A 25060-nucleotide genomic window follows, 5' to 3' on the forward strand; every position below is an offset into this window, starting at 1 on the left:
TGCATGGCAGATGTGCCCACTGGCATGCTGCCCTCCTTTTCCCTTGAGTGGCTGGTAGGTTCACCCTGCTACGGGCATCTCCACCAAGGCCATGAGCATCCTGAACTCCTGAAGCAGTATACCGCTCAGAGGCCCCAAGATAAAATAGTGGCTGCCAGTGGCAGGGTGGGGCTCCCCCAGGCCACTGGAGCCAAGTGTGGGGCGCAGCCAGCATCCAGGGGGCCTGGCCATCTGTTCTGCGGAAAGAGAGGCCCCAGTTGCTTCTGGGAGGATGGCACTGGTCCAAGTGCCTGCCCCCTCCAGACTCCCATCAGATCTCTCTTCTACCCGCAGCCTGCCCCAGTCCTTGCAGAACACCCACACCTCACAACGTGCCTGTTGGGGGGTGGGGAGTCGGTGCTCCTTAAGGGAGGTCGATGCGCAGTGGCCTCCGGAGGGCCTTGGGACCAATCAGGCTGTCTGCTCTTGCCCTGCCTTACAAGGGGGGGGGGGAGCGCTTTGAAGGAAGAGCAAGATGTAACTTCCTGCTTCCAAGATGTAACTTCCTGTGGCCGTGGTCCTGCTTCCTCCCCAGGCAGGCTTGCCTTCAGCTGCAGCCCTACGGTGGGGCAGGGTTGGGGGTAGAAGGTGGGCCTAGCAAGGACCACTCCCTCCCTGCCCAGGAAAGACCAGCGCCCCCCCCCCTGCTGCCCATGTTGAATTCCAAGCAAGGATGGGGGGGTCAACTATGTGTGGGGGGGTGCCTGCTTGCCTGCATGCCTGCACGGCAAAGGGTGGGGAATAGCTGAGTGTCTTCAAGTACAATTGCTAGGTCCCTGCAGGGGCTGAGGCGGGGGGGGGGGGGAGCAAACTTCACAACCTTGGGTAGGGCAGCCCAGCCTCACTACCCCTGCCCTGAAGATGCGCTCCTTTTTTGTACTCCACTTATCTGTGTTCAAAGGAGTCCCAACCGCCTTCCCTTCCTCCTTCCACCACAGACACCCGCTGGGAGGTGGGTGAGGCTGAGAGAGCTCTGATAGAACTGGGACTGGTACAAGGTCACCCAACTGGCTGCAGATGGAGGAGGGGGGAATCAAATCGAAGGCCACCGATATGAACCGCCATAAAGAATTGGCCCACGCTGACCACGGGGAGAAGGGGCGGGCAGAAAGCGTGTGGATGCTGGCACTCCTGCACAGGTCTGTGCGAGGCCGGAGGTGGTGGCGGCGGCCAAAGGGTTCGTGTGCCGGCCTGCGTCATGGAGCTCGCCCGCGGGGAAGGCGGGCTCCCTTGCTTGGCTCCTCCCGGGGGGGGGGGGGAGTGCAGGATGGGGTGCCAGCCGGCAGGCTACGCAGCCTCTCTAGAGCGCCATCGCAAGGTCACCCCTCCCGGCCCGCCCTCCATTGTCACAGGCGGTTCCCACAGAAACCAGAGAACGCCCCGGAGGGCGGGCCGGGAGGGGTCCCTTCTCGGGCGGGGACGGTTCGCCCGCCCGCCCGCCCGCGGGGAATAGGAGACGGCAACATGTCCAGCAGGTGTGCACGCGGGTGGTTTCCCGATGCGCAGCAAAGCTTGTCCCCCCTTCCCTACGCGCGCACTGTTCCTTCGGCCGCAGCGCTCGTGCCCGGGCCCGCTCTCTCATCCGGGGGGGGGGGGAAGGGTCGCCCGCGGAACGCCTTGACCCGCCGGGATCCCGCTGCTGCCCTATCTGTCCGACTCTGCCGCCTGGAAGGCCCTTGGAGACTGGGACGCAGGGCGGTGTCTGTCGCAGCCGGCTGCCCCTCGCGCGACCCCTTTGGCCGCCTCTCGCTGGCTTTCCCCCCACTCCGTCGACCAGGCTCGGCCGTCCCTCCTGACCGCAGGCCTCTCGTCGACCCGCAGCACGTACGGCAAGCTATGGCAGGAGTCCCAGGTGGTGCTGGCGGAGCTGCTGGAGAAGGAGCTGCCGGCCGAGCCGCGCAAGCCCGAGCGGAACGCGGCGCTCTTCTTCCACACGCTGGCCATCCTCTTCGTGCGCTACGTGCAGGTGGCGCGGCGCCTGGAGGCCTGCTACGACCAGGGCGTCCAGCCCCAGAAGCGGCCCGTGCTGCGGCGGCTGCTGGACGGTGTGCTCGGCCGCCTGCTGGAGCTCAAACAGGAGCTGGTGGACCTGCAACTCTCTGAGTATCACTACATGGACCACGTCCTCCAGGAGCTCGGCCTCGACCCGGTCAGTGCCCCGCCGGCGGACAGAGAGGCTCCCCCCAGGGGCACCTCCGGGGATTTCCCGGGTCTGTGTTGGGGCAGCACAGAGGTCGCCGCTGTGGGCGGTGTGGGGAACCCGCGCGTTCTGTCGCCGCATTTGGCTCGGGACTTTCCTGAGAGGGAGGCGGAATATCGGGCAGCGGGCTCTGCCCTACCAAGCTCCGGCCCAGGCAGACTGGAGCTGCTCGCCGTGCCTGGGAACGTCCAGGAACTTGTGTGATCGGCCAGACCCCTTCACCGAGTCCCTAGAGCTGGGGGCTTGGAGGGACCCTGGAGCCTCATGTGGGAGCCGCAACCGACCCGTGTTCCCCTTCCCTTCCCTCCGCAGGCCGACCTGGAAGTGCCGATCCCACGGTACTTCCTGAGCGAGCGTGCCAAAGTGCTGCAAGAGCGCCAGGAGGTGCTGACCGAGATCCTGGCCCGGGTGGCGCCCGGCAAGTCCGTGGCGGTGAGCAGGGGTGCTCGCGCGGGCTGCCCTCCAGCCAGGGATCCTTGAGGTCCCACCCAGGGAAGGCCCCTCCGCAGCCGACCTCTCTGGCTCTAACCGGTCGATCTTTCGCCAGACGCCGCGGCCGTCGATGCCGCGGGAGGAGGCGGTGCGCCTGGTCCAGATGGCCGAGCGGATGCGGCAGGGGCGCCTGCGTGCCCGTTTCATGCGCGAGATCCGGCGGGACGAGGAGCGCGAGAGGAAGGTGCGCGAAGGCGGCCTGGAGGAGCCCAACCGAGGCCAGGCGGCCATCTGCGTCCAGAAGGTAGGCCAACCGGCACCGCGCCTGGTCCCCGCCGGAGCCGAGAGGGGGCGCCCTAGCGCCGCGGGAAAGACCCGACCAGGCGCGCCCGACACGCGCAAGAAGGATCACGGCTGGACAAGGAGGCCTCCAAGGCACGGCCCCACGGCGCTCTCTTCGGGGCCCTGGCGAAGAGCGGCGGGCGGGGGGGGGGGAGGCTTTCCTGCGTCCGTTCTGGGTGGTGGGGAGGCGGGCTGCCGCGACAGAGGAAGGCGAACCCGCCCTTGGGCGGGCGGGGACCCTCAGGGGCCGAGGCAGGGCAGCAGCCGGGGCGAATGCGAGACTAGAAGGGAGCGGGACCCAAACGCCAGCCCGTCGACTTTCGCCCTCGCGGTCCAGCTTTCCGGGGGAGGACAGCTGTGAACGAGATCCGGAGAACAGCGACCTGCCCGCCTGCCGCCCTCCCTCGCCCGTCGGGCCCATTTCATTAGACTGCGCCTCTTTGCTGGCGGCGGCCTCCCGCCCCCACTAGCGGACAGGCGGGCTTCACGGCAGAGTCGGCGGTGGTGGGGGTATTCTTTTTAAAAACCCAGCGGCGGTCCACTTTGGACTGGCAGGCATGGGACAGGTGGAGTTCCTCTGCACACCTCACACCCCATCCGGCCTCCGTCGGAGGTTTACATGACAGTGGCGTGGCCTGCCCAGACGTGTCTCCTTCCCACGGTGCCCTATGCATGTGGAGGGGGAAGGGGCTTGGGGGCCGAGAAACAGAGTAAGTGACAGTCTGGGTTATTCCCGCCTCCTGGGTAGAGCGTCGTAGTCCTTGGGCGGCAGGGGCAGAAGCCACCCCCGACGGGATCCTCTCGAGGTTTGGTGGCTGGGGAGAGAAGCAAGGCAATGAAGAGGACAGTTCCCCCTTCGGCCCTGACCAGGCTTTGGGCAAGCGCCCCCATCTGCCTGGCGCGGTCTCCTCTCCTCTCCGCAGGTGTGGAAGGGGTGTCTGCAGCGCCGCCTCACCCAGCAAAACCGGCAGCAGGAGATGGTCTTCATCGGCATGGTAAGCCCCCCCCTCCCCCCCCCCCCCCCCCGCGTTGCCTGGCTGCCTTCACACATCCTTGGGACACGCACCGAGGGACCGCAGCTCTCTCTCCTCTCGCAAGCCGACGTCTGAGCACCAGAGGGCAGAGCGCACGAGTGGGGACTGGGTTGCCATGCTGCTGGTGGCCTCCTTGGCCTGGGCCCAGGACCGTGGCAGGCAAGACTGACGCCCTCGGCCGCCACCATCTTTGCTTCGGGCCTTGCCATTGCTCTGCCTCGCAGTAGGGCAGGCATGGGTCTGGAGCCAGAGCAGCAAGTAGCCCAAGGCAGCTCCGGTGGCCAAGGCGCTCCGGCCATCATCCGGAAGGGGGGAACAGGCGCAGCCTCTGTCACCCCGCCCCGTCCCCCAACGTCCCCCAACGTTGCCGCTGCTGCCTGGCCATTAACAAGTGTTTAGTTCAGCGTTTTAAATAATTGTGTCCTCGGAATGATATTTAAAATCCATTTGGGGGCCAATGAGGCGGGAAAGTGCCTACGCTGGGCGGGCGCTGCTGGGCAGCAGGAAAGCGCCGCGCCTGCAGCTTCTTCCGAACTCATTACGGGCTCATTTGCATGCCCGCACTCGCCTCCCGCCTCCGTGGTCCCTAATGGCCTACCGGCCTGCCTGCCTGCCTGCCTGCCTGCCTGCCTGCCTGCCTCCCTCCCTCCCTCCCTCCCTCCCTCCCTCCCCCCCCCAAGCCTTCCTGCTGCCCGCCATAGGGAGGGGGTCAGAGGCCGAGGTCACCCTGCCTGTCCCTCCTCTCTGGCGGGTTTCCTTTGCAGGCGCTTGAGCCACAGCTGATGGGCACATCGCCTGCCACCATTCGGGCACAACTTGGGGAAGAGTTCCGGCGCATGCGCCAGTCAGACTACGAGGCTGAATATCAGGATGCACTGCACAGCATCCGTGAGGCTGTCTATGAAGTGGAGGGACCAAGCATGCGTGAGGAGATGAAGGCACAGCTGCGTCAGTGGTTCATAGAGTGCCAGTGAGTGCTGCGGGGTCAGGCACCCTTTCCCTTGCAGGGAGGAGGCTGTTTGGAGGAGACCAGCCTGGGGCCTAATCCAGAACTCTGCTCTTCCTCAGTGACCTGACCGGCCGCTTCCCTGACTTCCCTGAGGAGGCGATTGGGGGCTCCAGTGTCCTCTTTGCCCAAAAGACTCCAGAAGAGGTATAGGACCTGGAGGATAGGTCATTGGGTACGTCATCTCCACCCCACCTGCTCCCAGCAGGACTCTGTTCTTGGGTTCCTTACCAGGTGAGGGCTGAACTAGACCTGGCTGACATCAAGGTGGACAAGAAGAAGGACAAAGAGAAAGGGAAGGAGAAGGGGAAGAAAGAGAAGGAAGTGGAGAAGAAGAAAGCAAAGGAGAAGAAATCGGTGAGGGGGGGGCATGGGCTGGTGACAGGTGGCCTGCTGAGCCCACCTGTCCCCTCATGTCTGAAATGGTGCAGCAGTGGGCTTTGCTGCACTGGGGGGAGCTTCGCTCTTGCACCACAGTGGAGGGCCCTAGGGAGATGGTGTGGGTGGGGACCCTGAGAGGCTCAGGGAGGGGAGGTGGGCAGCTCCTCTGAATGAGTGCAGGGGTGGCTGGAGCTTTTTTGCAGGAGGAAGATGAGGGATTGAAGCTGGCCCCTTCCAAGTTCATTACAACCATTGATCAGGCTTTCCAGGAGTACACAGGTGAGGACCAGGAAGGTGCCTTAAAGGGGTCCTGCCCGCCTGCCAGAGGGGAGGGTCTTGGCAGAAGCCTGGAGAAAGGGGGGCTTGCCCAGCCCCGGATGACCCCCAGTCTCTCCAGACCAGGCACTCAGCAGGGAAGGGATCCAAAGTGGCCAGAGGCAGCTCCTTCTGAGACCCCCGAGGAGTCCCCTCTTGAGCTCAGGATGTGGCCGGCTCCTGCCCTTGCCTCCTGCACAGACAGTTTCCTTGGCCCTCCTATAGGACCTCCAGCTGCTGGCCAAGGTGGTTGGCTTTTGGAAGGCCTGCAGGAGGGGAGTAATCTCTGGCTTTATCCTCTTGGGGGAGGCATAGGCACTGATAATAACCAACCCCAACCCCTCCCAGCTTTGTGGAACGGCCAAGACGAGGTGATCCACTTTGAGCAGCGCTATGAAGCCGGACTCATCCGGGCAGAGATGCAGAAAGAAGTGGCAGCAGAGATACGGCTGCAGGTGGGCAGGGGGGGGAGGGGAGGGGGCAGGGTCTGGCAACGTCTAAGGGGACAGCATTCCTGGCATAGTTTTGCCCCTCCCCAGGTAGATGAGATGATGCGCGAGGAACTCCAGAACCTGCGGCTGGCTGTGGACCTGGAGGGGAGCAAAAGAGACAAACCCCCCAAGGCCCAGAGGAGTGCCAAGGTGAGGCTTCTGGCCCCCACTTGCACCCCCACCTCCAGGTCTGCCGGTGCTGCAAGGGGGCTTGGGTCGCACAAGGTACCTGGTTCGATTCTGAGTGCCTGTTGCAAACAACCCCTCTTGGCTAAAGGTGGCTTCAGTGGGGCTGGGTGTTGCTTGTGGCGAGGGGACTGGAAGAGACCCTTTCCAGAAACCCTCATTCAGAAGCCTTGCAGAAAAGATTTTCTTTGGTTTGCTTGAAGCAGAAAAAAGGGAAGAAAGGCAAGAAGGAGAAGGATCTTACACCTGACAGGTACTCACCCCCTCCCCACAAAAGCTCTCCTGTGGGGTTGCCCTGATGAGCTAGGGGTGGGTGGCCGCCCCCCTGCATGTTTTTGTTTGGGATGATTATTTGTGTGAATTAGGAGTCCAGTAGCCCCTCAAAGTCCAGCAGAATGGACCAGAAGGGTGCTTCTGGGTTAGGCAGGGAAGCATGGTATAGCCTCCTCTTGGAGGCTAAGCAGGCCAGTCCTAGAAGGGAGACTCTGCAGAGGAAGGCCATGGCCAGCCACCACCACTGCTTCTCACTGGCCTGGAAAGCTCCACTGGCTGGGGGAGGGGCACAGCCCAGTAGTGACATCACAGCCCTTCTCACACAGCCTGTGGGCTCACAGAGCCACCTGCATCAAGCCATCCTGGTATTGGGAGATGGGAAAGGCCACCATCATGCCACAGCTGACTTGTGGCCTCCCAGCCAAGAGATGTTCAGTTGGCCATGGCCAGCATCACACCCTTGGTCTCCCCTACAAAGGCTAGCCAGGGCCCACCTCACTTGGCTTCTGAGTTCGGGCGAGATCGAGCTGTCCTTGGCTACAGCATGCAGGACTGCCTCTCCCATTCTGCTCCCTTGGGACCATTGTGTTCCACTCATGCCAGCTCTGGTAATCCCCAGCCCCAAAGAAGTCTGCCTGGCCTTGAGCAGAGCCAGGCCCTTTTGGGCTCTGGCGTCAACCCTAATCCTAAGTGGCCAGCAGAGAAAACGGCCCTGGCAGAGTTGCCAAAGTTCTTCCAGGGGCTTGCAAAGTGGCCCTCTCCTGCTAGGTTTGTGGTTGAGGCCATGGTGGCCTGGGAGTTATAAGGGCCTCGCACCTCTCCCTGCCTCTGATTCATTTATCCCATCTAAATAGGCAGCTAGTCCAGTGGACAAGATGGAAGGTGGCGATGCAAGGAGTTGATCTAGTTTAATTGTGTTTTAACTGTGCCATTCTGCACAAGGACCAATGTTGCCAATTGCTTTCACAAAGCGGAAACGCTATTTTAAATAGTGGAATCTCGGCATTCCGCATACCTTCATTTGTAGTGGAATCCAGTTGTGTTTCATTTGTTACCCACAGGTTTCCGGTCTCACAGGAATCGCTAGAAAGGAAGCGATTTTTGCTGTGCTTGTTCCTGCCCCTGGCCGTCAATCAAATGGAACAGCCAATGGGCGGTTGTTATCATGCTCCTGAAAAGGCCCTTTCCCTTTAAGCACAGGTTTAAAAAAACACACACACATGTTGCAACGAATATGCGTTGATTCGTTGCAAGGAGAGACCCATCTAGCTGGCGTGTGAGCTGGCGATTCATCATTACTATGCTCCCCAAGTGGAACCCCCCCCCCCGGCACAGGCGCCATTTTTGGCCAAAATTAAAGGGAACTGGTGAACAGGGTTCTGTGCTGTTCTTGGGGACTTAGGGGAGCTTTAAAGCACTTCTGTGGAGGGACTGTAGCCGGAGAACCCTCGCTGGGTGAATCAAGCCTCGCTGGTTCGTTGCTTTCCCCACTCCGAGGGGAACAAAATGGCGATGGCTTTGCTGGAAGTTCGGAGGAGAGAGCCAGGGGGAGGGACTTCGTTGCAACCGCTACATTGAGAATGCACATGTCTTTTTCGCGTTGCAGGTTGTTGGCAAGAGTGTAGCGATTTTCTGAGAGTGAATCCACTTTTCCCAATTCCCCGGAAATCGCTTCAACGAAGCGATTTTGGTGCTAGTGTTGCAGGAGTGTTGCAGATTGCTCACGACGTCATGCGGAACGTAGTTTTAGTGGCGAAAACAAAATGTAAGACTAGTGCTATATTAAAGTCGTGCGGAATGGCCCTAGATTCAAGTGGATAGATGGCCATGTTGGTCTGAAGAGGTAGAACAAAATCTGAGTCCAGTGGCACCTTTAAGACCAACAAAGATTTATTCAAGGCATGAGCTTCCATGTGCAGGCACGATTGTCTGAGGAAGTTCACGCCTTTAATAAATCTTTGTTGGTCTTAAAGGTGCCACTGGACTCAGAATTTGTTATTTTACTGCTGTAAACCCAAACCCACTAGTGGGGAGAGGTGATATAAAAAACAAATTATTTTTTAAAAACTGCTTGGAGGGGCTGATGGGCATTTTGGGCTATGGAAGAGGAGGACCCAGGGTGTGACACTGCTGGGCTGGCCTTTGGTGGCCTTCCCAGGGCAGTGTGAGGGCCGCCATCCTCCTGCCTTGGCCTTGCTGGGTAAGCGGGGGGAGGGGGTTAGTAGAGGTATTCCTGGGCCTAAACCCCAGAGAGGGCTGACTGTGGCCTTGCTTCCTCCCCCCCAGAACAATTGACTCTCTCTACGAAGAGCTGGTGCTGCAGGGCATCGTGGTTAAATCTCCAAAAGTGCCCCTGTCTGCCTATTCTGGTGAGTGACACCCCCCTCCCCAGTGCAACACAGAATGGCTCTGATCGCGGGGGTCATTAGTTTCCAAGAGAGCCTTCATGGAAGAACTGGCAGCCAGGCCCAGCCTGAGCCCAGTCAGACTCCAAGGGGTAGCCTGTCTGATTCCCCCAGGTGGGCAGGCTGGCAGAAGCATTGGTGCTGAGGAAAGGAGGGAGGCACTGCCTTCTCAGTGGCTCACAGGGGGGGGGGGCTAACAGGGCTGTTGGGAGGCTAAAGCAGAAATGGCTGGGGGCTGCTTGTAGGAATGTGGGGCTATCGATGAGGGGAATGAGTCCCCCCAGCCTAGGAGCCACTGGGCCTGTGTACAAACCCCCTGCAATTGATGAAAGCAGCAGTGTTGGGGGGGGCACCCCTTAGAAAGGGTCTGGCTGAACGCAGTCCTAGATGGCCGTACTGGAGTTGGTGTGCCCAGCCCTCCTGCCATGGGTGCAGGACCTTTGGCTCGAACTAGTGGCTCGGCAGGTAGGAAGCCCCTTTCCCTTCTGGCTTTCCCTGCAGGAGATTTCTGCTACTTGGGCACCACATTGCGCCTTGCAGAGACAGAGCCCATACCTTCCATGCTCGACGTGCGTCAGAACATCGCTCTGTATGCCATCTTGCGCCTTGGTATGATCTCAGGGATTCCCCCCCTGCACCTGGTGCTACTTGGGGGGAGGAGCAGGAACCTCTTTCCCAATGGGGCCCTACTCTCCTCCCCCTTTTCCCCACAGGTTCTCCAACTGTGCACGAGTTAGCACCCCTGGTGAGATCCATCCTTCTGGTAGGCCCAGCAGGCACAGGGAAAAAGATGCTGGTTCATGCTGTGTGCACTGAAACAGGAGCCAACCTCTTTGACCTCTCCCCAGAGAACCTGGCCGGGAAGTACCCAGGCAAGAGTGGCCTCCAGATGCTGGTGCACCTGATCTTCAAGGTGGGGCTATGCTGGGGGGTGTCAGGGTGGGGTGCAGGGGATGGAGCAGCCCATCCCCCATCTTCTTTATCATCAGGGAATCAATGTCAGACGTGGAGCTGATTTCTGTGGTGTGTGTCATACCCAGAGATAGTGAACAGCTGGTATTTTTGTCTGAAAGAAATGTCTAGGGCAAACTTCTGAATTATGTGCCTCAGCCTGCAAGCAACTCATTTGGCCTGGGCTTTCTCCCAGGAGCGAAACAATCCCTTCTCCTTTTAGCACATTGTCCCTGCCCACCTGGTGCTTGATATTGTCACCTGCTTTGATTAAGGAAGGAACCCTAGTTAACATTTTCTAGTGCTCTCCAGTGTAGATCATAAGGCAGGAGCAGCAGCTGAACAGGCAACACCTCAGAACACTGAACAAAAACCAGATCCAACCCAGGCACTCAAATGTGTGTTACAATTTGCCCATGGAAAAATGGAGAGCAATTTATTGTTTTCTTCTTGTGAGCACAAAAGAGCCCAGGTCCAAATGTGCCCCAAGAGACATGTTTTTCTGAGCAGGGCTGTTCCTTTCAAGTTTCTTCAGATTGCTCACAAACACAAACCCTTGACTTGGTGCAAAAGATTAAGCTTAATAAAAGCAAGCAATAAAATCAGAGTCCAGTAGCACCTTAAAGACCAACAAAGATTTTATTGTGCTACTTCAGACCAACATGGCTACTCATTTGAATCTATCCTAATAAAAGCACGCAAGTTAACCTGAACAGTCCTTTGTCGGAACTAAGACAGAGCAAGACAAGCATAGCAGAAAACACCTCAACAAACTCCTCCTCTGGTGAGAACCCATGAAATGCATGAAATCTTCAAAAGGCTAGAACAGTCCCAATAGCCAGGCAACCAAGTTAAAGGGCCACAAAGGAAGATGGAGGGGGGAAGGTGCAAAAGTGGAAGCAAACAGGCAATAAACATGGGCAGTGGCTCCTAAATCTACACTTCTATCAAAAGCTAATATAGCAGAAGTATGGCACCCTTGGCCCATGTTAGGTACCCAAGTACCAAGCTGTCCCTGCTAAATTCCTCTTGCTTCCCTCCACTCACTTTTAAGCCTTCGACACACCTTTGCTTTCATTGCTACAGCTGTGGCCTAGCTCTTTTTAATTATGTCATAGGCCTTGAGTCTCAGTGGCGGAGAGTCACCCTTGCTAGCCCAACCTGAGGAGAGCTCCTGTCTCACCATTGGCTGCAGGCAGGTTGGGATCACATTGCCCTTCTGCTGAGGGTGAGGTTCACACATGCCTCAGGGGGTGTCGGCTTTGCTTCCACACTCGTAGTCGATGTGACTCACAGTCCAAGCTGGGACAGAAAGCCGGGTGGGCTAAAAGCAGGCCTCTTGTGGTGCCCAAGCCGACTTCGGACCTGGTAGGCTCTCTTGTTTCCTCTCTCCCTCTTCCGGAGCAGAACATGGGAGTAACTGCAGCTTCAGGGAGCAACATAGATCTCTCTTGTTTTCCCTACATTAACAGAGGGTACACAATTGTTGGAATAAATGCCCAACAGGAAGAGCTGCTCAACCACAGACTCAGGTCAGTATTGGCAGAATTTAAATATGTAATGAGGGCAAAGCACTAGGCTGTTTAAAGAGTGAAACAGTTTTATTGAGAAGAGAAACAAACTTTGTATATGCAGAGGAGAAAGAGGCCTAATTGTCTGGCTGTTCTACATTTCTTCAGTCTGTGCTAACAAATGCTCCAAAAGCAGGAAGTCTCCCATTGACCACAGTCTCCACTCAGATCAGTTCTGCGAAGTACCCCACCCCCAGCCTGAGGCTGCCATCCACTGCCCCCTTGCCAGCCCTGCACACAGGAGAGCCCCTGCCTTTGACAGTATACCAGAGGGGTCTCAGTGTAGTAGTTAGGAGGGCGGAATTCTAATCTGGTTTGATTCCCCACTCCCCCACATGCAGCCAGCTGGATGACCTGGGGCTCACCACAGCACTGATAAAGCTGACCAAGCAGGAATCTCAGGGCTCTCTCAGCCTCACCTCCCTCACAGGGTGTCTGTTGTGGGAAGAGGAAAGGGAAGGAGATTGTAAGCCACTTTGAGACTTCTTTGGGTAGAGAAAAGCGGCATTTAAGAACCAACTCTTCTCTTTCTTCCAGAGAGGGGGAGCCTGTATTTGGGGTGCTCATGTGCTGCAGTATTTCCTTGTTTCTGACTTTTGCTGTCCATGGAACTCGCAGAAGCCTTCTCCAACACGAGAGATCAAACAAATTGATTCTCCTCTTGTCTGATTTTTTCATCATTCAACTTTCACAGCCATAGGTGGCTCTTGGAAATATGATAGACCTAACTATTCTTTATTTGGTAGTCATGCTTCTGTCCTTGCTTTTCCATGTTCGGTTCAAGCTCATAATTGCTGAGCAACCCGGAGCAATTCACTGTTTTATTTCCCTACTGCAGTCACCACTCACAGCAATTTGTGACCCAGGAAAAATTAATTCTTGAATGCATTTGATCTCGTCAACATTAATTGTTGTTGTAACATGGCTTTTTTGCAATGGTCATTATTTTTGTCTCTTTGATGTTTAAGAAAAGGTCATTGACCTTTGCAATCAGCTGTTCTTGGCCTTCCTTAGTTTCTGACAGAAAGGTCTTGTCATCAGTATACTGAAGATTATTTATATTCCTTCCTCCAATCTTAATTCCAGTGTTTGATTCTTTGAGTTCAATCTCTCTCATAATGATCTCAGCAAACAAGTTCTGAGCCAGTTAGTGTCACCAAATGGTATATGTACAATGGCTTCTTGGTTTGCATAGAGCAACTGCATCAGTTTGATCAAATGCACTGGCACCCCCAAATTTTGCAGGGCATCCCACAATTTGATCCACTCAATCAAAAGCTTACCTCCAACACTATATGCTATGCAGAACCCACAACACATCCTGCCCAAGTGCACATGCATGACTGTGTGTTTGTATCACACAGACAGATTTATCAACCAACCAGAATTGTGCTCTGCTTTTTCAAAGGAAATTGTACCTGGAAGGGGTCTTGTTTCTTCACTGTACTAAAACAGTGATACCGTCCCACCCCATTCAGAGTGACTTACCAGTGTCATAACCAATGCAAATAGAGACAAACAACAAATAGTGGCCCATCCTCCTCCAGTCTGGAAATAGAAGGATATTAAGCATTGGGAAAGTGTTAATATCCAGAAAGTTAGCAGAGTTGCCTTGGTTCGGCAATCAGCACAGTGTGCAAGCAGAGTGCGTGTGGGTCACATTCACAAATGTGCAATAAAACCCTTTAAGCACCTTTAATACCAACAAAGATTTATTCAAGGCGTGAGCTTTTGAGTGCAGGCACTCTTCATCAGACTATGATCTTCTTACATAGTGACAAGTGCTTGCACTCAAAAGCTCATGCCCTGAATAAATCTTTGTTGGTCTTAAAGGTGCTACTGGACTCTGATTTTATTGTGATACTTCATAGAATCATACAGTTGGAAGGGGCCATCTAGTCCAACCCCCTGCTCAACGCAGGATCAACCCAAAGCATCCTAAAACATCCAAGGAAAGTGTGTATCCAACCTTTGCTTGAAGACTGCCAGTGAGGGGAAGCTCACCACCTCCTTAGGCAGCCTATTCCACTGCTGAACTACTCTGACTGTGAAAACATTTTTCCTGATATCTAGCCTATATCGTTGTACTTGTAGTTTAAACCCATTACTGTGTGAACTTAATACTACATACTTCGAGGTAAAGATAAGGTTCCTATTCTAATCTAAATAGCTGGATGGAGAGAGATGCTTGAGGCATCTCCCTTCCATCATGTTGCAGGCTTAAGAGCTGAGAAGAGGACAAGACTGGGGAAACAGGGGCCATTCCGCACCAGGATCTATGTAGCAAATTGGTTGCGGAAGGAAAAAACACCATTTTAAATAGTGGAATTCGTCGTTATGCATACCTGCCTATGTAGTAGAATCCAGTTGCGTTTCTATCATTTGCCACAGGTTTCCGGTCTCGGCAAAAATTGCTAGCCAGGAAACGATATTGCCGAGCTTTGTCCCGCCCCTGGCCGTCAATCAAACAAGCAGCCAATGGGCGGCCATTATCATGCTCCCAAAGAGCCCCTTTCCCTTTAAGGAAGGTTTAAAAAACACACACACACACATTGCAACGAATCTGCGTTGATTCGTTGCAATGGAGAGACCCATCTAGCTAGCAGGTGGTGTTTGAGCTGCCGTTTCATCGTTGCCACGCTCCCCCCAAGTGAAAAAATAATACCCCCCCCCCGCATGGGTGCGATTTTCGGCCGAAAATAGAGTGAAAAATAAAGGGAAAATAAACCAGCAAACGGGGCTGTGTGTTGCTTGGTGCTTGGTGACTTTAAACAGCTCTGGGGAGGGACTGCAGCCGGGGAAGCCTCGCTGGGTAAACGAAGGCTCGCCGGTGCGTTGATCTCTGCTCGCTCCGAGAAAAAAAATGGCGATCGCTTCGCCGGAAGATCAGAGTAGAGAGCCAGGGGGAGGGACTTTGCAGAAACCGCAACAATGGTAATGCACAGAACTTTCCCACTAGTGTTGCAGATTGGTTGCAAGAATGTAGCGCTTTCCGGAGGGTAAATCCACTTTTTGGGATTTCCCTGAAAGCGCTACAACGAAGCGCTTTTTGCGGATCGGTTTCAGGAGTGTTGCAGATTGTCAACGACGTTGTGCATAACAGCAAATCAGTAGCGATTTCAATTTGCAACCATTGTGCAATTTTGAATGAGTGCGGAATGGCCCAGGAAACTACCCTCTAGGGACAGGTCAGTGAGATCAAAGGTGAGTGGTCAGTGTCCCTGTCTATCTTACTAACTCTATGGTAAAGAGAGTTCCTGTTCACAGCCTCAACAAGTCAGGAGACATCACACAGAGAGCAGTTTTCCAGCAGAAATACCCCCTGAAGTGGAGATCCCTGCCTCACTAACTGCTGGAATGGGCAAACTCTGTCGTGTGCAGAATTCAAAAGCATATGAAAATGCCCCTCACAGGGGGCATCAGAGGAGACATGTCTTTGGGATAGCTGGATAAGGAACTTTCTGGTGCATCTTAAAGACTCTCCTCTGGCATCCTGAGCTGCCGGCTGCCTCTCAGAGTGCCTTTCCCTCTGTCTCCCATGCAGGTGGCACGGGCCTTGCAGCCATCAGTCCTCTGGGTGGGGAATGCTGAGAAAACCTTTTACAAGAAGGTCCCTAAAGAGGAGAAAGAGGTCAGTAGAGGGAGGGCTGGGGGGCAGGGGGAGGGCAACTGCTGGGAGAGTCCCGCGGAGTGAGGGGGAACAGACCCTCCGATCACCACACCTAGGGGACGAGTGGGGCCCTCGGAGTCAAAGGTCTGAAGTCTCAGGAGTCTTCAGGCCAGATTCTCAGGAGGTTGGGGGCAGGATCCCCCCCAGCCCCAGGTGCTGCTGACAGGGGGGCCCTGCTGCCCTCAGCTGGACCCCAAGCGTCTGAAGAAGGACCTGCCCAAGGCCCTGAACCTGCTGACAGCTGCAGACCGGGTGCTGCTCCTGGGCACTTCCCGTAAGCCCTACCTGGCCGACATCAAGGGTCTCTGCAAGGCCTACGAGAGGATCCTGATCATCCCCCGGCCGGACTATGCCTCCCGCTACGGTGAGGGCCCAGGTCTAGGAGGGAAGCCGCTCAGCTCAGAGGTCTCTTCCCTGCAGTGGGGCCTCGGCAAGAGCGTGAAACTTTCACACAAACCAAGATCTGTGCCCCACTCCAGTTCTTCTGTTGACAACTGACCATTTTGCAGGGGAACAAGAGCACCCTCCTCTTGCATCCTGGTGAAGGGACTGTGGCCCTGGTATCATCTCTCCACCTCTGCCAGTGCCTGGCCACAGTATCCCTCTGCTCAACTGTGGGTGGGTGCCAAGCACCAGGACCTCCAGGTCTCTGTGCAACAGTGGGGGGCAGAGGCTTGGAAACACTTGTATGTCTCCCTCTCCAACACATTGCAAAATGCCGCCACCCCGCTATTCTTTAAGTGCTAGCAATCACTGTATCTCTTGGCAATGGGGCCTGAATATACCCAGTCTGAAGTAATAAAGGGGCAAGAAACTGCTCACTCTCCTCCCCCTACCTGCAAGAGACTCCCCTCTCTCCTCCCCCCTCTTGTCTCTCCCACAGTGACCTGGCAGCGGCTCATCCAGAAACACGGTGGCCTCCTGGCAGACTCCCTTGACCTCAGTGCCCTGGCCAAGGTGTCCGACGGCTACAGCCAAGGCAGCCTGGTGCAGGCAGTACAGGCAGTGCTGAGTGAGAGACGCCTCCTACAGCTACCCAAGCGGCCACTGGCAGCCAGCGAGTTCTTGCAGATGTTGGCCCGGGCAGAGCCCATCTACCCGGAGGAGGAAGAACTGCTGAGGGTAGTGTCCATTTTGCTCTCTTCCTGGCCTTCTACTCTGCTGGTTGCGAGACTCTGGCCCTTTCTGGACATCATGTACCCCTCAGAAGCTGCATGAGGACATCAGAAGAGATCAGCCCTGTGAGGGGCCATCTGGCCCAGCTTCCAGAGAGCCAGTTTGGTGTAGTGGTTAGGAATGCGGACTTCTAATCTGGCATGCCAGGTTCGATTCTGCGCTCCCCCACATGCAACCAGCTGGGTGACCTTGGGCTCGCCACGGCGCTGGTAAAACTGTTCTGATTGAGCAGTGATATCAGGGCTCTCTCAGCCTCACCCACCCCACAGGGTGTCTGTTGTGGGGAGAGGAATGGGAAGGCAACTGTAAGCCGCTTTGAGCCTCCTTCGGGTAGGGAAAAGCGGCATATAAGAACCAACTCTTCTTCTTCTTCTTCTTCTTCTTCTTCTTCTTCTTCTTCTTCTTCTTCTTCTTCTTCTTCTTCTTCCAGTGGCACCCTGGAGTCAGCCTCCCTCCCCCCCCCCCACACACACACACACGAGGCTGAGATCTTCCTCTGATGCCTCCGATCACTGGGAGTTATTGGCCTCCCTTCCGTATGTATTGGGAGGCTCCCTTTGGTCCTCAGCAGTCTGCCTGACCCACAGAAGACCTCTGAGCTCATGGCTGTCACCACCACTCTGGGCAGTGGACTCCCCACTTCGATTCCTTCAGCCTGTCTTGCCATCTCCTGCCTGCCAGCTTCATGAAGTGCCCCGACTTGCTAGCATTATGAGAGCAGGAGAGAAAGCGCTGTGTCTTCATCCAGCCCACGCAGAATGTGATCACCTTCTAATGTAGTCTTCTTGCCATGTATCCCCAGATTCTTGAGCCTCTACCTAAGCCCCACACTCTTAAAAATCAGCAGACAACTGCCTGCATCACTTTAGCCACTGCACTGCTTTGGAGGCATGTCTTAAACAATGGGAGGAATGAACAAAGCTCCCTTTCCCCCTCCCCTGCATTTCCCTGGCCGGTCGGCTGTCCAGATCAGGGTTCTGTTGAAGACTCAGCAGCCAGCAAATGGGTCATACTGGCCCTGCCTTGGACAATAGCCTTCTGCACTCTCTCTTGACCCTCCTTTTCTAAGGTTTGCATTTCATGCCTTGTTTGCCATCTGCGGCCTCTCCTTCAAACTAACTTTTTCAGAACAACAAAATCAGAATCCAGTCAGGCACCTTTAAGACCAAGGATTTATTCAAGGCGTGAGCTTTCAAGTGCGAGCACTCTTCTTCGGACTTTTTCAGAGTTTGCAGAATCCTTTCCTGCCAGCCTAAAAGTATTTTTGTTGAATCTTTCTGTCTTCTCTCAAGTTTGCCTGTTTGGTTCTTGGTCTGCTGCTGCTATGTGGGTATTTCAATTGACTTGGAATCCTCTGCCACTTATGTTTCACTTCTTGAAATTTAGTTGTAAATTTCCTGCATTCTTCAGGAGGTTGGATTAAATGACCCTGGAGGTCACTCTATAATTCTATGATTCTATCACACTATGATTCTATCTATAATTCAATGATTCTATAATTATTTTCCCCTCCACCTCATCCATTTTATTACAGATTCCCACCCACCGTCACCCCATTCTGTCAAAACAATAGAATTCAGTTTGAAATATTTTTTTTTAATTACTTCACGGTTTGGCATTTTCCCTTCACTATTAGACATAACTTTTCCCCCTTTGATGTGGTTAGTAATTGTCACATAGAAATTATGTCTTTTATCTTCAAAATTACTCATCAAACATAAATATCTCTAATATTCTCACATTCTATGCTAATTTTTATTGCTTTATTGCATTGATAACACCCTTCATGATCTGCAATAAACATTTTATTTGAACTGGTATCATAAGGGCACTTCGGAAGTTGTTCATTTTCTCCCAACTCCCTTTCAACTTCATTTTAATCAGTGTCCAAAGTTTTGAGAAATGCTACATGCTTCTTTTTAAGGTGCCTTTCCAATGGTCAGTGCGGTCAGCCTGACAGGCTCCTGGTCATAAGTTCTGTGCAGTTTGAGGGCCCCCCTGTAGCCGCTGCTCTGCAAGACTGACCATGCAGCCCTCAATAAGCCCTTTGATTTCAATAGATTCAGAAGGGCTTGGCTCTGATTAGGATTCATTTATTATTTGATTTGATATTTTTATACCACCCCTCCCTGCAAGCAGGTTCAGGGCAGTTTACAACAAGCATCAAAGATAAAAAATATGGTGGAAACCCTGTCCCCTCTTTAATCTAATTAGGTAGTATCAGTCCAGGGGGGCCAAGGAGAGCAGGGAGGCCCATGAGATTACAGGCCTTATAATGCCCCTGCAGAGAATGAGCTACCACAACTCCTCTTGGTTACTTCTTGTTTTTGCGCCATAATTCGGGCTTCTCTTTCCTGCCTGAGAGATTGCTGCCATCCCTGTCAAGAGCATCTCCCAGGGAGGCCAGCATAATTTCGGTGAACAAGATCGGAACTTTGGCCAGGGATGCTTATCCTTGGAGCAATATAACTCTTTGGGGCCTACCTGGTATTTCTGCCTCTACTTACTCTTTTGAGGTTTCTGATTTTGCATCTCTTTTATTATATCATTAATATAGAGGGTGTGAAAATCTCCAAATTTGTATTCCTTGATGTAATATCTTGAAATTATTATATATCTGAAAATGAAATATATTGGGGTTTTAAAAAACAGGTGATAAAAGGAGCACCTGTAACTTTGAGAAACAGATGTCCAAAGGGGGCTGTTGCTAGGCAACCAGAACAGACTTGGTGGTTTCTGTCAATTTTTTTCTCCCTCTCCCCAAATTGTAGACCTCGAGGGCATCCAATGGAGCCGATGGGCAGTAGATTCGGGAAGGAGAAAAGGCAGAGTGATTCAAGGGTGGCATCTGTGGCCACGGGATGTTTTGTGGGACACAGGCAGGCGGAGGAGAGCCAGTTTGTTGTAGTGGTGAGGAGTGCGGACTTCTAATCTGGCATGCCGGGTTCGATTCTGCACTCCCCCACATGCAGCCAGTTGGTTGACCTTGGGCTCACCATGGCACTGATAAAGCTGTTCTGACTGAGCAGTGATATCAGGGCTCTCTCAGCCTCACCTCCCTCACAGGGTGTCTGTTGTGGGGAGAGGAAAGGGAAGGCGACTGTAAGCCACTTTGAGCCTCCTTTGGGTTGAGAAAAGCGGCATATAAGAACCAATTCTTCTTCTTGTTGTTGTTCTTCTTCTCCTTGGGATTGGACAGGTCTATGGAGGGTGGGTCTATCAGTGGCCATGGTGACCAAAGGGAACCTCCCTGTTCAGAGGCATGCCAGGGTCAGAGTCCTCATCAGGGGAAGGCCTTGGCCTCTCTGCCCTGTGGCTGGCCCTGCAGAGGAATTGGCTGGCCTCTATGTGAGACATGAGGATGCTGGACTTGATAGACCCTCCCTGGTCTGACCCAGCAGGGCTCTTCTGAGGTCCTTAGGAAGGCCTTGGCCTCCCTGCCCTGTGGCTGGCCCTTCAGAGGAACTGGCTGGCCCCTGGGTGAGGCGGGAGGCTGGACTGGATGGACCTGTCCTGGTCTGACCCAGCAGGGCTCTTCTAAGGTCCTCATCAGGGAAAGGCCTCAGCCTCCCTGCCCTGTTGCTTGACATCCAGAGGAACTGGTTGAGACACAAGGATGCTGGACTTATATAGAGTCGTCTCTCCTCAGTTTCAGTAATTCTTTTATTCTTATTTCACACAAGGCCCGGCGCGTTTTGCCTTCTTAATAAGTTGAAGTTGGTCCTTAAATATAAAAACCGTCCCTTGAAAAAGCTGTAGGCGAAACGCATCTTGACTTGTGTGAAATAAGAATAAAATAATTACTGAAACTGAAGAGAGACAATTCTATATAAGTCCAACTTGGATATATTTTTTATTGCCATATTGGTTTCCCTGTGTGTACTATTCTATATTTGTCTCTTTACTGGGACCCACCCCTCCCAGTTCATTATTTTTGCTTCAGCAACAGCTGGACATGTGCCCTCCAAGATGACTTCTCTAGCTTCTCCCAGAAGGGGACCCTCAGCAAGCTGGGGTGGTAGAAGTGCTCAGGACGGCTCTTGCAGCCATATTTTGTACCGGCTGCATTTTCTGGGTCAGGGACAAGGGTGGGCCCGCGTAGAGCAAGTTACAGAAATCTGTTCTGGAGGTGACTGTTGCATGGATCACTGTGGCCAGGTGGTCAGGAGACAGATAGGGTGCTAGTAGCCTTGCCTGGCGCAGATGAAAAAACGCCAACCAAGCTACTGCTGTGACCCAAGCCTCCGTGGATAATGAGGCATCCAAGATCACCCCCAAATTCCAGGCCAGAGGCGCAGATGTCAGTTGCACCCCATCCAGGCAGGGGAAATGCGCTTCCTGATCCTGCCCCTCCAGCCCAGCCACAGGACCTCCGTCTTGGAGGGGTTGAGTTTCAGGTAACTCTTCCTGATCCATCCAGCCACTGCTTCCAAACAACTGGCAAATGTTTCAGGGGGGGTATCCGGCCGGCTGTACATCAGGAGATAGAGGTGGGTGTCATGTGCATGCTGATGGCACCCTAGCCCATAACTCCAGACCAGCTGAGCAAGAGCGTGCATGTAGATGTTAAAAAGTGTAGGTGACAAAGAAGACCATGCAGCCATAAAGCAGGAAACAGACCTCTTGACTTGTTCCTGCAGGACTGGTACACCAAGACTCCCCTGGGCAAGAAGAAACTACTGGCGGTGGAGGAGGAGAAGCGTAAGGCAGCAGAGGCCAAAGTGAAAGACAAGAAGAAGAAGAAGAAATAGGGAGGGGGAATGTGAGATATTGCGGCTTTAGCATAAATGGAGGTGTGCCCATCCGAGTCTGTCTCTCTGAGTCAAAGACAGAAAGCGACATGAGGACAAGATCCACACACACACCACTCATGGGTTGCCCCTCCAGGACTGACGTGGGGGAGCTGGCCAGCTTCATTATTATTATTATTATTATTATTATTATTATTATTATTATTATTATTATTATTATTATTATTATTATTATTATTATTATTATTATATCCCACCTCCCCCTGGAGGCTCAAGGCGGGTCATCTTCTGCCCCCCTCCTTCTGGTGCCTCTGCTCCCTTCAGGGCAGGAGAGGAGTCCCCATGAGGGAGGCCAGAGGGAGGAGCTGTTCTGCACCATCCAGTCCTGAGCACTTCTGCCACCCCAGCCCGCCTGGGGGTCCCCTTCTGGAAGAAACCAGACCTATTTGCCTGTGGAAGGGGCAACCCAAAGGAGTGGGGCACACTGGGCAAGATCATGTGGCTTCTTATTGGCTGGGTCTTGATTGCAGAAACACTCATAGGGAGAAGGGGGTGTCGACTTTATGGGGTGCGGACAGTATCCTGGCTAGCGGTTTGGTTGCCAAACTCCAGGTGAGGCCTAGAGGTCTCCTGCTGTTGCAACTGGTCTCCAGCAATAGAAACCAGTTTCCCTGGAGAAATGGTGGATTCTGGTGCCCTGGACCCTCCTAAGGTCCTTTTGCCCCCCCTCCCTCCCCAGGGTCCACCTCCTAAATTGGAAGGTATTCCCCAGCCCGGAACTGGCCACCCTACTGGCGACTCAGACCCCCAGGGGCATTTCTTGCTCAGCCAGAAAGGACTTTCTCTGGGTGAACAAAGCTTTGGGAGTAAAGTCCAAGAGGTGGCATAGAAAATATATTATCAAACGCTATATGACCAAGATGAGACAAAAACTGCGACTCTGCATGAGATGGGGTGGAAAGAGCAGAAACACCCACCCAGCAGCCTTCACCAAAGTGGCAGGCCTAGCACTGTGCCCGTAAAAGTCTTCCTTAGGCAGGTGGGGAGCCAGCACAGGGCAGAGTGGGGAAGTCCTCGAGCACCAGCCCCTTGAGCACACCTGGTGCTGTGGGAAAGTCAAGGCACCAGGAGGATGGGTTTTAGGAAGGGCCCACTGGAGAATAGAAGGAGTACGCTGAAAGGCTGGGCCTCTTCCACACCAGGTGTGCAGCTGGGCCCTGGCATTGTTCCAGGAAGAGACATGGGGCACAAAGGTGCCAGTGGCAGCCAGTTGACAAGAAGGAGCCCATCTGTTCACTATATCTGCTGATGGTGCTGGTTCAAGAGTTGGGGGAGTGAAAGGATCCACCCCTAGCTATGTAGTTCTCTAGTATAGTGGTCCCCAAATTTTTTATCACCGGGGACCGGTCAATGCTTGATAATTTTACTGAGGCCCAGGGGGGGGGGAGTAGTCTTTTGCCGAGAGACGTTGCTGCCGCCGCCTGAGCACCTGCTCCGCTTGCTTTCCTGCCGGCATCCCTAACTTCCCGCCGCCCACTGGGGGGCACTGCCAGCAGCAGTTGCGCAGTGCCACATGAAGGGGGAGCCCCAGCCATGGCAGCCGCTGGAGAGCCCCAAAGGTGAGCCGGCGGCAGAGGGGCAGGGCAGCCCCTGAGGCAGCAGCCGGGGAGGAGGACGAGGAGGAGCCGCGGCCCAGTACCAACTGATCCATGGACCGGTCCTGGTCCCCGGACCGGGGGTTGGGGACCACTGTTCTAGTAGACCTTGGGCCGATCACTGTTGCCCAGAGCTACTTGTTTCTTGGAGGGAGGAAGCTAAGTCACGCCGTTCTGCCTGCAGTGTATGCCTATGGCTGTGCAGCTGCTTTAGACACCCTTGTCTGAGGGCTACAGGAAGGGGGCTGGTCCAGCAGAGCCTTCTGCCACCCCCTCCTGGGGGCTTTCTCCTGGGGTCAGCTCTCTCGGCCACCTGGTGAGTCAAGCCCACCTTAAAAGAGGTTGGCTCTGTAAGTCCCTAACTCTGTGTAGTCTCCTCCTGGAAGAATCATCGTGCTGTGCAGCAGCAGCCAAGACCTGGGCAAGGGTCCATGGGAGGTCCTGGGGTCACTCAGCCCAGACCCCTATCTCAGGGCAGCCAGTGAGAGGCCCAGTGGAGTGGGAAGGCCCTTTCCCTTCTGCTGGTGGAACTGAGTGGTTTCCAAGGAATGATAAGCTTGGGGCACCACAGGCCTTCGGCTCGAGACAATGTGGACTGTACTGGCTTCCCTGAATGCAGGCACCTCTGGAAGGAGTCCTGAGGTCTTTTCTGGCTCACTTTCATCCTCCCCAGGCACACACACACGGGCGCGCCGCTCAGAAAAACTTCTACAGAAGGGATTTTACCAAGGGTCCCCCAATGTCAAGCCAGCTCATGGTAGGCAAGATCCTGCTGGGCGGGTTTGACCCCAGAGCAGCCATGCCTCCCTGCCATGTGCCTGCGAGCACTGCCCCTGCCAGAAGACCAGAGGCCCTCAAGGTCCAAGAGAAACTTTGGTGATAAGAGGCTCCAAGGTCTGGAGAGACCCTCAGCAGGCCCTTGCCGGGTTTCCCACAAAGGTCCTTGCATCAAGCAGCTCAGCCGTCTCACCTCTTTGGGGAGCCGACTGACCCCCAGGCTAGGGGCTGCCTTCATCCCAGTCCATCTTTGCTGAGCCCAAGCCCTGGGTCTTATGTCAATCAATCAATCAATCAATCAATCAATCAAACTTTACTACAGTCGTTCAGACCAAGTTCTATGAAGTCGATACATAAGAGACCAAAATAATATGGTCATTTAATGTAATACAATTTAAAACAGATCATAAAATAGGACTTAAAACTGCGCTACTTTAGAGCATCGTATTTTTATGTCGGCAGCACAAAACTTAACCAGCTGAGTTTTCACCTGTGGGGACTCATCACTTAGCAGCCTCTTTGTTCGATCTACAAAAAAAGTTCTGGCAACTTTTATGCCTGTCTTGGAAATCTCTGCTGTGGCTGAGCCCCAGGCACCAAGTGGAAGGAAGGAAGGAAGGAAGGAAGGAAGGAAGGAAGGAAGGAAGGAAGGAAGGAAGGCAGGCAGGCAGGCAGGCAGGCAGGCAGGCAGGCAGGCAGGCAGGCAGGCAGGCAGGCAGGCAGGCAAGCCCTTCTGGGGGCCTAGGCTAAAACAGGGCCTCGGGCTAGTACAGTAATAGATTTGGCATGCTGGGGGAAAGTCGGCCAGGAAAACTAAAAGAAGATTGGCCCAACAGCATGTCAATAAAGCAATAAATATTTGTCTTAGAAATTGTTGTCTATTACATGAATTCACCACAAGCGAGAATGGGATCCAGATTTATCACCTGCTTTCATCAGTGGCTTACGCCTGTGTCAAAGTGCAATCACTGATCATCAATACCATGTATACAAGTCAGAAATCATGCTTACCAAGCAGACACAGAAATCTTACCAAACACATACCTTTCACTAATCTTTCATACTCAGAAGTCACTATAATATAAAACAATGTTAATAGAAAAATACCTATGCTTCCATTCAGTCTAAAAGTAAAACAACCAAACCTTTTTGCATACCTTCAAATACACATTGGGCAAAGGTTCTATAATTTAAGTGGAGGATCCTTCACAAACCAGAAAGAAAGGTCCCCAAATGCAACTGTTGTATTGCTGTCTGTGGGTTTAATGGGTATTTCATTGGGGTTTTAAACAGACTTTTGTAAACCGCCATGAGCCGTATGGAAGTGGAGGGTAAGAAATCAAATAAATAAAATAATTTCTTGAGTCATGGTCTAAATACTCGTGCCATAAATGGCAGGTGAAAA

The 25060-nt window shown here is 53.9% G+C and overlaps 1 protein-coding gene across 11 annotated transcripts; it reads left to right on the forward strand.

Annotated features, from left to right (window-relative positions):
- The first annotated feature begins 1398 nt into the window (after positions 1 to 1398).
- On the forward strand, positions 1399 to 25060 carry DRC11L (dynein regulatory complex subunit 11 like). Of its 11 annotated transcripts, none has more exons than XM_077303412.1 (19): positions 1399 to 1514; positions 1861 to 2188; positions 2552 to 2671; positions 2787 to 2975; positions 3937 to 4008; positions 4812 to 5017; positions 5116 to 5200; positions 5288 to 5410; positions 5638 to 5713; positions 6059 to 6204; positions 6259 to 6390; positions 6630 to 6679; positions 8986 to 9068; positions 9606 to 9713; positions 9953 to 10017; positions 15171 to 15257; positions 15483 to 15660; positions 16180 to 16418; positions 21113 to 25060. In XM_077303412.1, exons 1-19 carry the CDS (start codon positions 1504 to 1506, stop codon positions 21221 to 21223), a joined length of 2409 nt encoding a protein of 802 aa, XP_077159527.1. In that variant the 5' UTR covers positions 1399 to 1503; the 3' UTR covers positions 21224 to 25060. The 11 variants fall into 11 exon arrangements, with proteins under 11 accessions (XP_077159527.1, XP_077159524.1, XP_077159528.1 ...); XM_077303409.1 differs by having other exon boundaries at positions 9872 to 10017; positions 21113 to 25059; XM_077303402.1 differs by having other exon boundaries at positions 1400 to 1514; positions 9818 to 10017; positions 21113 to 25057.

Source organism: Paroedura picta, chromosome 11 (assembly GCF_049243985.1).
Source record: "Paroedura picta isolate Pp20150507F chromosome 11, Ppicta_v3.0, whole genome shotgun sequence".
NCBI lineage: Eukaryota > Metazoa > Chordata > Lepidosauria > Squamata > Gekkonidae > Paroedura > Paroedura picta.

Coding starts and splice junctions, on each gene's coding strand:
- DRC11L (XM_077303402.1), top strand. Junction 5,018..5,115: donor CAGTGGTTCATAGAGTGCCA/GTGAGTGCTGCG, acceptor GCTCTTCCTCAG/TGACCTGACCGGCCGCTTCC. Junction 6,391..6,629: donor AGGCCCAGAGGAGTGCCAAG/GTGAGGCTTCTG, acceptor GTTTGCTTGAAG/CAGAAAAAAGGGAAGAAAGG.